Raw genomic sequence first — 15,918 nt, forward strand, 5'->3', positions numbered from 1 at the left:
TTACCAGAGGCAGGGGGTAAAGGAGAGGAAGTGGATAAAAGCAGTCAAAAGATACAAACTTCCAGTTACAAGATAAGTACTTGAGATATGATATACAATGTGATAAATAAAATTAACACTTCTATCCATTATATATGAAAATTGCTGAGAGAGTACATTCTGAGTTCTCATCACAAGGAACAATATCTTTTTCTATTTCTTTAATTTTGTATCTGTATGATATGAATGTTCACTAAACTATCATGCTGATCATTTCATGATGTATGAAAGTCAAGTCATTATTTTGAACATCTTAAACTTATATAGTGCTGTATGTTAACTATATCTCAACAAAACTGGAAGAAAAGAAGGGGGTATATACTGGAAAGTCTAAAGTAAAAAACAAAAATGACAAATACCACTTTATGCCCACAAGAATGGCTAAAAAGAGGGTTGATAAATGTGAGGCAAGCGCAAGGCCACTGGGCGTCATCATTAAAAGAAGTCCTTTGAATAACCAGAGAAATCTGTGGTAGGCCTGGATATGTTGCAGAGGTTTCAGTTCTCTCCAGATTAATACAGTTTTGGTCAAAATACAATTGTGATCACCTATAAAATTAACACAATAATAGCTAAGGCACTTTTGAAAACGCGGAAGAGGAAAGGAGTGAAGGACCAGTGTCTACGAGATACTAAGTCATACAATGGCAACTAACACATCATAAATGAACTATATTCCAATAAAAAATTAATTTAAAAAAAACCCATCAATTACAATAATGGCTTTGACACCACAAGATGAGGGGATTACTGTGGAATGTCCAGAAAGCAAGCCTAATGTTCATAAAAGCTCAACTGATGATAAAGATAACATTGAAATCTTCATATTGGAACGGAAGACCAGCCAACTGGTAACAGAAGTTAAGCCGTTTCTCATATTTGTATCTTAAGGTAAATTCCAAATCGATTAAAAACTTTAAGTGACAAAACAAACAAAAAGACTAGTAGGAAAATGCCAGAAGTGTCTGTGAACATGCCTAGAACCCTAAAATGGGTCACACCTTTCTGGGCAGAGCCTTCTTTTGTTCCCGTGCTGTGCTGTGCTTGGTTGTGTCCAACTCTTTGCAACCCCATGACCTGAATGCATAATAATAAAATTTTGCATGACAGCAGATAACCTAACTGAACCAAATTATCCACATTGTATGAAGAGTGCAACAGGCTACCCAGATGATGATGATGGTGCCGCTGCTGAGGGTAAGCAAAGGGACGTACTCAAGTCGAGAAAAAGGATAAAATATTTAGTTTTAATATTTTACATAGTTTTTGTCTCAGAGAATATACTCATTTCTTTCTAAGTAATCTTGGATGTGGGAAAAGTTTTACATATAAGGGTGTTTACTTCCTCATCCTTTACCAGTGGAAAAGGTTAAGTGCAGTTACAATGTCCTGCAACGGGGATTAGTGTGATTTCTATGGCTGCCTTAACAGATTACCACAAGCTGAGTGGCTTAAAATAAAGGAAATGTATGGTCTGAAATCAAGGTGTTTGCAGGGCTACCTCTGACAGCCCCAGGGCAGATCCTTCTTTATCTCTTCCAGTGTCTGGAAGCCCTAGGCTTGTAGCCATTGCCTCTCAAATCTCTGTCACCCTCATCACATACTCTTCTTTATGTGGCTGCGCTTGGTCTTACAAAGGCATCAGGCGTTGAACTTGACCCCCCTTCCCCACAATCCAGCATGACCTCACCTTAGCTACATAATTAACAGCCCTGTTTACAAATAAGGTCATATTCTGAAGTTCCATGTGAATGTGAATTTTTTGGGTGGAAAGTATTCAACCCAGTATAGATGATATAGAATATATGAAGATATAGAGAAAGGTTTACAAAATAGTATTGATAAAAAAGGTGATAAATGATCATGTCTATCGATCTAGGAAAACCTGAAAGGGTACTCAGTAAGCATTACCAGTGGCTGTGAATCAGGGAAAGCTCGAATGGCTTTAGTTATGCTAACGAATTTGTGTCTTTTCTAAATTTCTTGCAAGGAATATGTGTTTCTTTGATAAGGAAATATAATGAACCTTTCTAGTCTAGGTTTTCAAAATACAGGTTTAAGAATGATTTCATGTTCTTGATTGCCACAGCTTTTGTCTAATGAGGTAAAAATATCTTAGAGTTTACAGAGTTCAAAGCACATTTTAAAATGTCATTTAAAACAAAGAATATTTCAAAGTTGAATAGTTCCCTATTTTACAACACATTTTTGTTTTTCCTCGTTATAGATAACTTGAGATTTGTGGGTTTAAAATGCTCATTTTAAGTGTATATTGTCCTTTGTGTTATTGGAATTTCCCTGGCTCTATGCAATAGTTCGATGTTTCACCCTATCCAGACACAGATGTTCTAGGTAGCACTGATGAGGTACTTGGAATAAACAATTGCTGTGTTGTTTGTTGCTGTTTTCCTAGGCAAGGAATTGTTCCTTCAGGTCTCACAGAAAATGAATTATGGAGAGCAAAGTACATCTATGATTCAGCTTTTCATCCTGACACTGGAGAAAAGATGATTTTAATAGGAAGAATGTCAGCTCAAGTTCCAATGAACATGACCATCACAGGTTGTATGATGACATTTTACAGGTAAGTTCTGGCAATGTAACAACAGTTTGTTTTATATTCCAGGAGCTTAAAGCACATTTTTGTACTTGAATGGTTGTATTGAAATAAATGTCATTTCATGTGGAGTTTCATTTTGTATAGAAGTTACAATCCTCGGAGGTTGTTTTACCTTTTCCTTGGGTTGAATAGAACTCTCCTTGTTGCCCAAAAGGAGGCTGAATTTCTCCTTAAATCTTAGACCCGAAAGAAAATGAGAAAGAACGTTTAGAAAGCCTCTAAGCAGAGTCTCTTTGTGATCAATTCATATAATACAGGTATAAGTATGTATGTAGGTGTACACACCTAGGCTTATACGTGGAATGAGGGGGGATGAGAAATACTTAGCCTACAGATAGCTTCTTTCTGGAAGAGAAGGGACCTGATGTTGATCACAGCAATTGAGTGCCTGCTCTTTGCTGGGCTCCCTTACAAGTTTAAGACAAGATTTAACTCCATCCTCACCTTAACCCAGCGATCCCATCCTCCAGGATCTAATGCCTGATGATCTGAGGTGGGACTAATGTAGTAATAACAGAAATGAAGTGTGCAATAAATGTAGTGAGCCTGAATCATCCCGAAACCATCCCCCACTCCAGTCCGTAGAAAACTTGTCTTCCGTGAAACCGTCCCTGGTGCCATAAAGGTTCAGGACCGCTGCCCTAGCCCGCTTCAGTCCGTTGCTATCCTCAGCTCCTGAGTGAGGAGACTGAGACTCAGAGAGGATGAAAACCTGCCCAGCCCCACTGGTCCTCAGCCTCTGACGCAGAGCATCCAGCCCTGGGCCCAGCGCGCTCCCGGCCCCAGTCTGGCTGCTGTCCGGGTCCCTGCGTTCGCGGCGTCTGCTCTGCGTGCCGGCTCGACCCCCAGCGGCGGTGGGTGTGTGACGGGCCCCTCTGTTTCAGGACCACACCAGCCGTGCTCTTCTGGCAATGGATCAACCAGTCCTTCAATGCCGTGGTCAATTACACCAACAGAAGTGGAGATGCCCCCCTCACTGTCAAGTAAGACTGGAGGTTTAACCAGCCTCTGCATTCCTCTGGTGTTCATTTGATCCGGTGGTGATGCCCTCCTGGTGAAAAAGTGTATTTGTACAAATCGTTTATGTGGTTCGGAATCTTAGGGAGCCTGTATCTCCGTAGTGCGTCTTTTCCTCCCTTTCTGCCTAGATAACAGACAGCCTGCCTTCTCAGACATCATCCGCGCTGTTAGTGGCGCTGGTAGGAAGGCAGGGCTCCCGCACCCAAGGGCACATCCCCTTCACCCCCACGGAACACACAGCAGACAGCTCGGGGCAGGCCCTGTGGGTTACCCAGATAGCAGCATCAGCAGTGGGGGCGTCTCTGCAGAAATCCAGGGGATCTTATATCTGATTTGTCTTTAAAATAGGACGTCTCTGGAGCCTGAAAGAAAGTGAATGGATTTAAAATTTTGCCTCCTGTGAGAAAATGTTCAGGCAAGCTAAAGTGATTAGTTAACCAAAACTTTGAGCCTAACTTATATAACACTTCAAAGAATTTTTGGTTTTGCTTTAACTCTTAAATTGAGTTTGATCATCTGTATTCTTCTATTATCATCCAAGGGGACAAAGAATATTGAAATCTGCAACCCAGCAGTGCTGATCACACCTTCATTTCATCCAGTTCTTGAATTAAAATTTATTTAAAAATAATAGAGAACTGCTTGGGCTTACTTGTATTTTGAGGATAAGACTTTTAGTATTTTTATACAGTAAGATGTCATTTTAAGAATGGCTACACTGCATTTTTACTTTCAGTAGGTATAGCAATATTTTGAGAGGTACTTTTTATTTAAGTAAGTCCATAGGCTACACACATTTAAGCTAATATGCATTTCCCCACATTTGTAGCTTCCTGCCCAGTGTTCTTGCCTAGAGAATCCCAGGGATGGGGGAGCCCGGTGGGCTGCCGTCTATGGGGTCGCACAGAGTTGGACACGACTGAAGCGACTTAGCAGCAGCAGCAGCCCAGTCACAGCTTCCTTTCTTCCCCTCCCCCACACATATTCCTCACGTCTACTTGTTCGGCGTGGTAGTTAGGTTTTGTGAAGAATGCCATTTTTGTATGGGTCTGCTTCCTTTTTGTATGAATAGCTCTACTGGCAGAGCTGAATGTATCCTTGATGAATCTTTTTTAAAATTTATTTTACTGAAGTATGGTTGATTTACAATGCTGTTAGTTTCTACTGTGCAGCAAAGGGATTCGGTTAAAACGTACATTCTTTTTCATAGTCGCTTCCGTTGTAGTCTGCCGCAGGATGTCGCCTGTAGTTCGCCGTGCTGGGCAGGAGAACGCTGCTGTTCATCCCTTCTATATACAGCGGTTTGCATCCGCTAAACCCAAACCCGCAGTCCGTCGCTCCCTCCTCTCTTCCGGCTTGGCAGCCACGAGGCTCTTCTCGTGAGCGTGTTCCTGTCCCTCCAATAAGCTCATTTGTGTCGTGCTTTATGGAATCTCTATTCTTAGTCTTCTTCATTTCTTCCCAAAATGTTGGACTTGAGTTTTCTGACATACACTCATGGTTTATGTACCATTTTCCTTCTTTTCAGTGAACTGGGAACAGCTTACGTTTCTGCAACAACAGGTGCTGTAGCAACAGCGCTGGGACTCAACGCATTAACCAAGGTATTCAGATTTTTGTCTCCGTAGTAAAGCGTCTTGATTTGTTCTCACCTACCTGGCTCGAAGTCTCTCTGTTATTTCTCAAAATAGTTCAAGTCTGATGACTTTCTTATTATAGTCATCATCTTCAACTGTTTTTTGCTTTTTTAAAAAAAATTATATCCTCACTAATAACATTTGCCAAGACACTTGTTTGTACCTGACACTGTGTCTTAAGCGCTAAATGCTTCCCTACCACCCACAGAGCCCACCATGGCTGGGTGCTGGGCAGGGTGCCTCGAGGCACACCTCTGAAGGGTGGAGGAGTCAGCATCTAAACCCCAGACTTTGGGACTTCAAAACCCCTGCTCCGTCATCCACATGCAGCCATCAAAACATCATGGATGTCTACCTGGTCCCAGGATGCCCAGGCTGGCAATAGAAAAATAACCTCTAGGAAAGAAGTGTTGAGCACACTTTTGGCCTGCGTTGCTATACAAGTAGGACTCTGCCTTGGTAGTGGTGTTTTGAGAAGAAATAAGTATTTGCATTCAGTACGGTAGAAAACTAAGATCTTGCTTTCGGAATTGTCTTTTCTGCAGCGTGTCTCTCCGCTCGTAGGACGGTTTGTTCCCTTCGCTGCCGTGGCTGCGGCTAATTGCATCAATATTCCATTAATGAGGCAGAGGTAAGGTTGATGTGCCCTCCTAGAGAGGACTTTTGCTTGACAGTAGGATCTCTTCTAATAAATTGCTTTGTTAAACTTTAAAACCATTTGTTTTATTTTAGTATTTGCAGATGAAAGTATATGAGATTTGCCTCCATGTCATCTGGTAATGGGGTGAGGATGGGCCCATTGATGAAACAGGGTCAGCTCTGAGTTGCTGATTATTAAAGTGGACTGATGAGCATATGGGATTTGGACTAGTCTTTCTATTTCTGTATGATACAAGGTTTTAAAAAAATAGACCTCAGGCTTATGTCTGTGCCCAGAAAGCTTATTCTATAAAATAGGTTCTTCCCCCACCTAGATTTTCTTTTAGGGTTTAAGATAAGATTAATCTATGTCTTTGGAAGTATTTTTTAGTACTGGCAAAAATTAAAGGAGAAGGAAGAATGAAAAAAAAGCATTTTGGAATGGATAACGAAAACCAGGGTAACAGAGGAGCAAAAATTACAGCTTTAGTGACCACAGTTAAATGTCCAGTAGTGCCTGTACTTGTGGCTGCTCTATCAGTATAGTTAGCTCACTTAATGATGCTGTGAATTGTATCTCTCTCCTTTTCTTTTCTTCAGAAATTCAGGCAAGGCTTCATTGTTAGGCAATATTCTGCAGAAAAGATACAAAGAGACCAGAACAGCCAGCTCCCACTTTTGAAGAGCCTGGAGCAAAAGCAGGGGGCTGGGGTAGGCCCCTGCACACGACAACCTAAGGACTGGGCAAAATGCCTAAGCCGCCGTCCTGCTGGACCCCTGGACACACCCCTACTCTCACCGCATATAAGGAACAAGCTGGCCCCCAACCAAGGGAGCTGGCAAGCCCCCAGGGAGCCAGCAAGCTAGAAAAGGAAGCTGTTACTTGTTTTCGCTCCCCACTGCTGCAGCAGGAGCCCTAGTTAAGCCTTGCCTGAAATTCTTCAAGTTACCTAGTCATCCTTTGAGTTCTGTTGTTATTCAAAATGCTACCTTTTTTTTTTTTTTAACAAAATTTGCTAGTGTTGTTTCCTTTTTGTGTCTGTCCCAGAAGGATTAAGCCTGTTCGTGGCATTTAAAAATCAGGCTTATTAGGGCCAAAAATGACCCTGGAGTGCATTTTTGGATTAAGTAGGGACTTGATCTTTCACAGCCTAAGTACTGTTTCCAGCTGTTCCATGCCGCCTGTGTATGAACTTTGCACGTGTCTTGCTCTCCAGGGAACTCAAAGTTGGCATTCCTGTCACAGATGAGAACGGGAACCGCCTGGGCGAGTCGGCAAACGCTGCCAAACAAGCCATCACGCAAGTAGTTGTCTCCAGGATCCTGATGGCAGCCCCTGGCATGGGTGAGGAGAACCTTGGCATCTGTTTGCGTACTTGGCACGTCTCGCTTGAACAAGCGTTGGTGTGCCAGTGAGCACCAACCGTGAAGGATCCCTCCCTGAGATGGCCTCTGGTCAGGGAGGCAGAGAATTGACCAAATAAGTCAGATATGTAATCTGTGAGATGGTTACAAGGGCTCAGGGGATACAGAGGGTGGGGGTCTTGGAGTGGAAGTTTTATCAAACCCAAGTCCGTGTGTACAGTGAGGCCGAACACCACCAGACGACAGAGTTTGGAGAAGAGGAGGGTCTCTTGCAGGGCTGTGCAAGGGCAGTGTGGCTCATGCCCCCCAAAAACCCCAAAGCATTCACAGACACAGCATTTTTAAAGGCCGCACAATGGGGAGGGGCTGCCGCAGGGTATGTGACTGGCTTGTGCATAGTTCTCTGATTGGTTGATGGTAAGGTAACAGAGGGTTAACAGCATCAGTCCTTGGGCGCCGGACAGTCTGGGGGCTGCGTGCTCATGATCGTCCTGAGATGCTGTTATCTGGGGGCTTCGGAGAGGAGCTGCAGCAGAGGATATGGGGGACGGGGTCTGTCCCAGGAAGACCCCAGCGGTCCTGCTTGGTGGCAGGAGTAGATTGGGCAGACAAGGGGGAGGGTGGTTCCAGGGATGCATCTTCTGGGGCACATGGAACAGCAAGAGATGGCTGAGGCATGCCTGGTGGCTGGAAGCATCACAGGGCCATGTGGGGGGAGAGAAGGGGGCAGGGACAGTAGACAGGGCAGCCGGGCTCACGTGGGCAGAGCGTGGATGGCTCTGCAGGCGTTTGGAGTCCTGGCTTTAGTCCCAGGGGTGGAAGGCCATGCAGGGTTTTCAGCAGGGGAGTAGCAATAATAACTCAACTCGGGCTTTAACTGCACGACCCTGGGCGCCATGCTGAGAGTCAGCTGAAGAGGAACCAAGACTGGTGACTGGAGACTGGTCAGGATGGCGGTTGGACCAGGGCAGTTGGCAGTACGGGTGATGAGAATTTGAAGAGAAAGAATTGGGTCTTAGTCAATCTTGACAAGAAACTTCTAACAGTTCTTGAATAAGAATAATTGATACTGAGGATTTATTTGTATCAATTGGAAACCATTGGAACACAAACCAAGTTGGGTTAATTCCAACAGCTCTGAATAAAATGGCTGCCAGGATGGACTCAGTTTTGTCCATGAGACTTGGACTCAGCATGATGAAATGCAGAAAATCTCTGCTGTGACTTAGGTCCTCTGAGAATCTCTGATCTAGTCCTAAAGCTTCTTCAGCTACACTCAGACCAGGACTCTCAAGAAGGTTCTCAGAAACCAGAGGGCCCAAGAGGACGTTACTCTTTAAAGAAAAAAGGAAACAGAAATGAATATCTTCAATTTCCTTGTCTACATTGAGGGCACACAGCCCTTGGCTATTTACTAAGCTCTCAAAGGAGGCATGCTTACTTGAGCGCTGTTAGATTTTCCCAGGGATGTGTTTTTGGTTGTTGTCTTTGAATTCCTTTTGTCATTGAGAATGTTCATCAGCATTCCTCACAAGTAGGAGTGAGCAAACAAAAGTTTCTAAAGAAAGAAAACTTTCTTCCTTTCCGACTACTGGCACTCCAGCTAATTGGTTATCTGATTAAAAAGCAGAGACATTACTTTGCCAGCAAAGGTCCATCTAGTCAAAACTATGGTTTTTCCAGTAGTCATTTATCAATGTGAGATTTGGACCATAAAGAAAGCTGAGCACCAAAGAATTGATGCTTTTGAACTGTGGTGTGAAGAAGACTCTTGAGAGTCCCTTGAACTGCAAGGAGATCCAACCAGTCCATCCTAAAGGAAATCAGTCCCGAATATTCATTGGAAGAACTGATGCTGAAGCTGAAACTCCAGTACTTTGGTCATCTGATGTGAAGAGCTGACTCATTGGAAAAGACCCTGATGCTGGGAAAGATTGAGGGCAGGAGGAGAAGGGGATGACAGAGGATGAGATGGTTGGATGGCATCACCGACTTGATGGACATGAGTTTGAGCAAGCTCCGGGATAGAGTGAAGTACAGGGAAGCCTGGCGTGCTGCAGTCCATGGGGTCCTAGAGTCGGACACAACTGAAAGACTGAACTGAACTGATTAACCACCGTTAAGTGATTTAACAAAGACATCCTCGTGTGACAGCGGTGTGCACTGTAGGGTGGGTGAACTGAGGAAACCACAGTCATGAAATGTAGGCCAAGAGTCCCCTGAGTCAGGGACCAGCATGTTGTCACTGACCTGCAAGGAGTTGGGGAGGCTGCCCTGGTATACCTGCTGAGCCCAGGTCTCCAGATTTTATGAGACCAAGCTGGCCAGTCCAGCTGCTACCCTGGGTAGGCTTTTGGTTTTGCTCTTTCCCAGTTTGAAATACAAGGCTCCTCTTTGGAGTTCAGTCATCCCAACAGATTTGTTTCCAGTGGCTTGGTTATCTGAAACATTATTTAGTCCCGGGAGAAGAGACAGTCTTCCTATCCCAGCAACATCTCTAAAGGTAATTGCTGTGACAGTTTAGCCTAATGGATAGTCGAGTCTGCTAAGTCGCTTCAGTCGTGTCCGACTCTGTGTGACCCCAGAGACGGCAGCCCACCAGGCTCCCCCGTCCCTGGGATTCTCCAGGCAAGAACACTGGAGTGGGTTGCCATTTCCTTCTCCAGTGCATGAAAGTGAAAAGTGAAAGTGAAGTCGCTCAGTCATTTCCGACTCTTCACAACCCCATGAACTGCAGCCCACCAGGCTCCTCCATCCATGGGATTTGCCAGGCAGGAGTACTGGAGTGGGTTGCCACTGAATCACGAGTAAATGAACTAAGCTATCTGATGTTTTACATGGATCATTGCAGCTTATCGTCCTGGCTAGTTTGATACAGTTATCCCATTATATAGATGAGGAAAACAGAAAACCAAAGCTCAGAGCAGTGAGGTAACTTTTTCTGAATCACCCCAGCTAACAAGTGGTCTGTGTGACTCAAGGCAGGAATTTTTATACTGTACTCCACAGGGACGGACACCTGGGAAAGCCTGCATTTGTATCATTGGTACAGAAGGGGAAAGTTTCTGATGTTTGCATTGTTGCATATTTAATGTTAAAGATAAAGTTCTCATCAAGATCATAAAATTTTCTAGCTGGCATAGAGCATTGTGTTATTTTTCAAAACTTTAACAAATGGAAACAGTGGGGGTTTTTTTTAATGCTAAGATATTTTAAAGAATATTGCGATTGCTTTTACTCTGCCAGTGTGAAACTAGTCTGCAAGTAATATAAGCCTTTCGTGAAATTGTTGAGGAAAAAAAAATGTGAGCTGAAAATAGACATTATCCAAGATTTAAGCGGGTCTATCTTTACTTCCAGCCATCCCTCCATTTATCATGAATACTCTGGAAAAGAAAGCCTTTCTCAAGGTAAGCCCCAGTTCTGTTTATCCTTGTCTCAATCCGTACAATTTGTCTTCAGACTTCAGACTATACACACTATTTCCCACGTGGATAGGGAGTAAAGAATTTAAAGGCCAGTGGCAATTGGACACTTGATGAAATATTTTATTTCTAATAAGAAATATTTGAAAAAGTTCTCATAAATCTTTTGTTTGTTGAATGCTGCCCACTCCTCTTGGGCAGCCATAACCCAAGTACACGCTTATCTTAGTTATCAGTCAGATCCCTAGCTAAGTAATAATGAAGAGAGGGTATGAATTTGGAATGATTCATTTGTAAGTCCCTATACATCGGATCTGAAAGGAAAGAATAATTGGGAGTAGCAGCTTCCCAGAATACTGAATTAGTGCCTAGATGTATTTTTCTGTGGCAATCATCTCTAATAATCCATTAATCTATCAGCCGCCTCCCCTCAGGGTCTGAAAACATTCCAGGATGAAACTGTAACTGAGAAACCTCTGTGGACTGTCTGCATTCTTATGGTTTCCAGGATTCAGATGCAGTTGTATTTACGCCTCACCTTAGCTTTCCAGTTTCCTGTAACAGGTAGGGAGGAGGCGGAGGTTGCAGCTCCTCTGGCTCCTGCTGTGCGTGGAATCTGACCCCGTTGCTCCTGCGGGAGGAAGGGCTCCTGCTCCTGGCTGGGGGAGCAGGCGTGTTGTAAACACTGCCGCTTTCTCAGGGCGAAACGTCACAATGAGGGAGCACTACCAGACTTTGAAAGAAGGACATGGTTCATGGACCTGACGCTTTCTGAATGATTTCTGTGTATTCACGCTATGGGCTCTGGAGGGGAAAATTAAGACCGACACCAAATATTTTTCAATGCAATTACATTCTCAGACGATAAGCCAAGAAAAGTATGCTTTGAAAAAACAATAGTATTGAGTGCCTCATTTGACTGGCATGTCGGATGTACCAACCCGGTGTGAGAGCAAGAAAGAGGGCCCTCTCCTCAGCAGCCCGCTCATTCTCTCCTGGGAGCTTCGAGTACATGAGCAAATTATATTCTCAGAGCTTCTTCCTCTAGCAGTCTCACACGTCGAGGTGAGTGCTGTGATGGGGTGTTGCAGTGTCTCTGTAGCGAGCGAGCTGTTCTCCTCCGAGCATCCCAGGTGATCCACAGACCCCTGGACCACCCCCAGGAAGCAGCATTCTCTGCCTGCTGAGTCTCCATCCATCTCCTGGTGGATTTCTACAGTCTTAAGTGTAAGATTAAACAAAATATACAACAGTTTCGCTGATTTAACCAGTAGAGCTATTAGTGAAGACCAAAATGTAAAGGTAACCTCATTTGACATCTTACCTACTTTGATAAGCTCTTACTTGAGGATTCATGAAAAGGCTTTGCTGAAGTCTCTTTCTGCTGCAGAATTTAGAAACGATGACTTCTTTAAAGCTGCTCAGGGATTAGTGTGTGTGCTGGAACAGAGACTAGATCTTGAAGCTACCATATTATGTAAACAGAGAAACTCTTTAAAGCTGCCAAGGAATTAGGAGATGTACTAGAATGGTGACTAGGTCTGGAGACTACGAAGTTATGTAAACATCTAAAACTCACCAACTTTGATGTCTCATTGATTTTCAGATAATGTAAAAAAAAAAAAAGGTGGTGCTCCTTTCTCTATCTGTCCCTGCTTTCCTTATGGGAAGTGGTTTAGGCTTTGAAGGGGAAAACCTGTCAAATGAACTTAGAGAGGGGCCATCAGCCTTATCCTCCAGGATGCTGGTGGGAAGTGGAACATCCAGTGGCTTGTTAACTTTACAGATACAGAATTGATACACTGTTCTTCACTGCTAGCTCTTGATCTGATAAGACATTAGGATTACAGTCCTTCTGCAAGGGCATATGTTGACCCAGGCAACCTTTGGATTTTCCTGATTGTTAATTTCGTAAGGTATTGGCATGCCAACTTCAGGGGCAACAGAGAATCAAAAAAAAAAAAAAAAATCTAGTAAATCCAACCTCCCCCTCCTGCAGACTTTAAGCAAAATCAGACTTTTAAAGCAAGATCAGATTTCCACATGGATACAAGGCTTGGAGACAGTCACCTCATCCTGTTGCCTGGCATAAAAGTAAACTTTTGCAGGAGAGGAATACCAAGTGTGAGTCATTCCACCAGTAATACATGGCTGTCGCGAATCAGCACCTGTGAACGCAGCAGGGAGACCACCTTCAGTGGCGGTACCCCCACCATCAAAGCCTTCGCAGTCCTCTCTCTCGGCCTCCCCAACACCACCCAGCACCCTGTTAACAGAGGGGTGTCAGCAGCCCGACTCCACAGTGAGGCTCCGAATCTGGCCGTTTGCCGCTGCTGCTGGGACATTACTGCCTGGGCGTCTCACTCCTGGCTGTGGGTATTGAGCGCACATGGGTGCTAATGTGGGCTTGGGGTTCCAGAAATTCTCTGAGAGAGTCTGCATGCAGATGTATGCTCATGCTGAAGTTCGGTCACCAGAGAAAACCGTGATGTGAACTTGGCCCTTTCTTCTCCCAGCCGTCACGGCCTTGAACTCCCGGGGTCTCGGTGTCGTTGGGAAAGTTGCTGCCGTTACTCTAATATCTCGGCAGCAGACAGTGGCCAGGAGACAGGGCTGGGCATATTGCATCATTTTCCTGCTGGGACAGACAGAAACTGCTACAGATACAGCCTGGCGTTTTCTTCCAGGAAGCAACCAGCAAATGACACAAGCAACTAGCCACTATTCCCACAGGGCCCTAGGGTTTTCCACACGAAAAATAAATCACTGTTGTGTTTCCCTCCCTTGTCCTTCCTCCCTGGTGTGCTTCCCCTCTGCCTGCCCCACTTCCCCCTTGAAGGGCCTCACACAGGGCCGGAGGAGGCTGCTGGCATCAGAAGCCATGTGGCCGGGCGGGGAGGCGGTCAGAGCACCTCATGGATCCGTCCAAGGGCCTCACTAGCTGTCAAGGGTCTGGCTGCTGCTAAACTGATTCAGACCTCCTTGGAGGATGATGTTTTGAAAGAGCTTTGGCTAAATGTTGAGCTCCTCAGACATACATCCCCCTCCTACGTTCAGGGTGGTTGTTACATCAGAATATTGCATTTTTGCCCGCGTAGCAAGGACTGTAGGACTTCATTGATGTACGGCCGTTGTGAAAGCAGAGGTGGAGGCAGCTTATATTTGTATCCATACATTTCCATCTGCAAAGCACTCTCACACACTATTTTGAAAGGGAGGCTCTTCTGAGCCCCTTTTACAAAGGCTCAGAGATCATTTCTTTAGCTGTGCACCATGTCCGTGTGGGCAGCCATGTCTGCCTGGGTCGGTCAGCCCTCTGTTCCCACAGCTCCAGCAGCCAGAAGTGCCTCCCTGCAAGGATGTGCTTCTCGGGACTTTCACCTTGGATGTGACCAAACTCTGCAAACATGAAAGGAATTGAATGTTCTTGGCTTTTTTAGCTGGTGAGCTTGGGGAGCATTCGGCATGACTCCTCCTTTCCCCCACGCCCTGTCTTTTTCCAAACAGAGTGCTAGCAAAAAGCATCAGCTGTGGGCAGGTGACTCACTGAAATCTTTGCAGTAAACCAAAAGTTCACTGCTTAAAAGCTGGTGCTTCACCCAACAGTTTTCTTGAAGAATAGCTCCTGTGGTCTCTTTACCTTGCTGGCACTTTTCATTGAGAACAAAGTTGATATGAATTGGGTCGGATAAGAGCTCCTCATTCCTGAAGTTCTTGTTCGTTTATATCTTCTTTAATAAAGGTGGACGGCTCTGTCTACTCAGTAGATTTTCAGGGTTGTCTGCTAGTGGAGTGTGACTGTCGCATCTATTTGTTCATTCGTTTGATGAAGCAGCCCTTTGGTCAATGCCTGTTGCACGCCAAGCAGTGTGCTGGGTGCCATTATCATAGAAATAGGGCTTCAGAACCATATGGTGTGGTGGCGGGGAGGGCACAGGGCACATGGTTCCAACGCGTGGTGAGTAAGAGTGTGGGGCATGGCGGGAGCTGCCGCAGGTGAGCGGAGACCCCTGAAGATGGCTGGCCGGGGGCACAGGTGGTGCAGAAGCGCAGAAAGGGCACAGAGGTGGGAGGCCTGTGTATGGTCAGGTTGCCTGGGATGTGGGCCAGGTGTAGGGAATTGATGGCATACGCACATATACTTACCAACTCCCATGGGGTCTAAGTGTAAAGGTCTACAAATGTCACACTTCTAGGAGAAAATAGATCATCTTTGAGATCTGGAGTTAAGCAAAGATTTCTTAGACTTCACACCAAAAGCGCAGTCCATAAAAGAAAAAATGGACAAATTGGGCTTCATCAAAATGTTAAAATTCTGTTTTTTGAACACTATAAAGAGAATGAAAGGACAGGGAACAGACTGGAGAAAATTTATGCAAAGTATGTGTCTGATAAAAAATTTGTATCCAAAAGATACACTTATTTAGGAAAACAACTCTGTTTTTTTTTTAAGGGCAAAAGGTTTGAACAGATATTTCACCAAATATACATAGATATCAAATAATATCACATGTAAAGATGCTCAGTATCTTTAGTCATTGGGGAAATTCAGGTTAAAAACCACATTAGCTACCTCTAAGCACCTGTTGAAATGGCTAAAATTAAAAAGACTGATCATAATAAGTGTTGGCAAGGATGTAGCTAAAGGACCTGAAACTCTTATTCCCTACTGGTGGGAATGTAAAAGGATGCAACCACTTTGCTGTTCTTATTGTTCATTCTCTAAGTCATGTCCAACCCTTTGCAACCCCAGGGATTGCAGCACACCAAGCTTCCCTGTCCTTCACTACCTCCTGGAGCTTGCTCAAACTCGTGTCCATTGAGTCAGTGATGCCATCCAACCATCTCATCTTCTGCCACCCTCTTCTCCTCCTGCCCTCAATCTTTCCCAGCATCAGGGTCTTTTCTAGTGAGTCGGCTCTTCTCATCAGGTAGCCAAATTACTGGAACTTCAGCTTCAGCGTCAGTCCAATGAATATTCAAGGTTGATTTCTGATAAGATTGACTGGTTTGATCTCCTTGCAATCCAAGGGACTCTGAAGAGTCTTTGGAGAATAGTTTGGCAGTTTCTTAAGTTAAACATATGCTTACCCTGCAATCCAGCCATTTCACTCCTAAGTATTTACCTAGAAGAAATGAAAATGTATGTCCATAAAAGGCAAGTATTTAAAGC

General features: G+C 44.5%; 1 protein-coding gene across 1 annotated transcript in view; it reads left to right on the forward strand.

Annotated features, from left to right (window-relative positions):
- The window catches only part of SFXN1 (sideroflexin 1), a 55,746-nt gene that overhangs the window by 31,088 nt on the left and 8,740 nt on the right, over positions 1-15,918 (forward strand). Inside the window, exons 3-8 of the mRNA XM_068966639.1 lie at positions 2,453-2,623; positions 3,544-3,642; positions 5,208-5,283; positions 5,862-5,947; positions 7,173-7,300; positions 10,681-10,730. Of these exons, the coding sequence (XP_068822740.1) occupies positions 2,453-2,623; positions 3,544-3,642; positions 5,208-5,283; positions 5,862-5,947; positions 7,173-7,300; positions 10,681-10,730 (610 nt within the window). The remainder of the gene's footprint in view (positions 1-2,452; positions 2,624-3,543; positions 3,643-5,207; positions 5,284-5,861; positions 5,948-7,172; positions 7,301-10,680; positions 10,731-15,918) is intronic.

This window comes from Capricornis sumatraensis, chromosome 2 (genome assembly GCF_032405125.1).
Source record: "Capricornis sumatraensis isolate serow.1 chromosome 2, serow.2, whole genome shotgun sequence".
Taxonomy (NCBI): domain Eukaryota; kingdom Metazoa; phylum Chordata; class Mammalia; order Artiodactyla; family Bovidae; genus Capricornis; species Capricornis sumatraensis.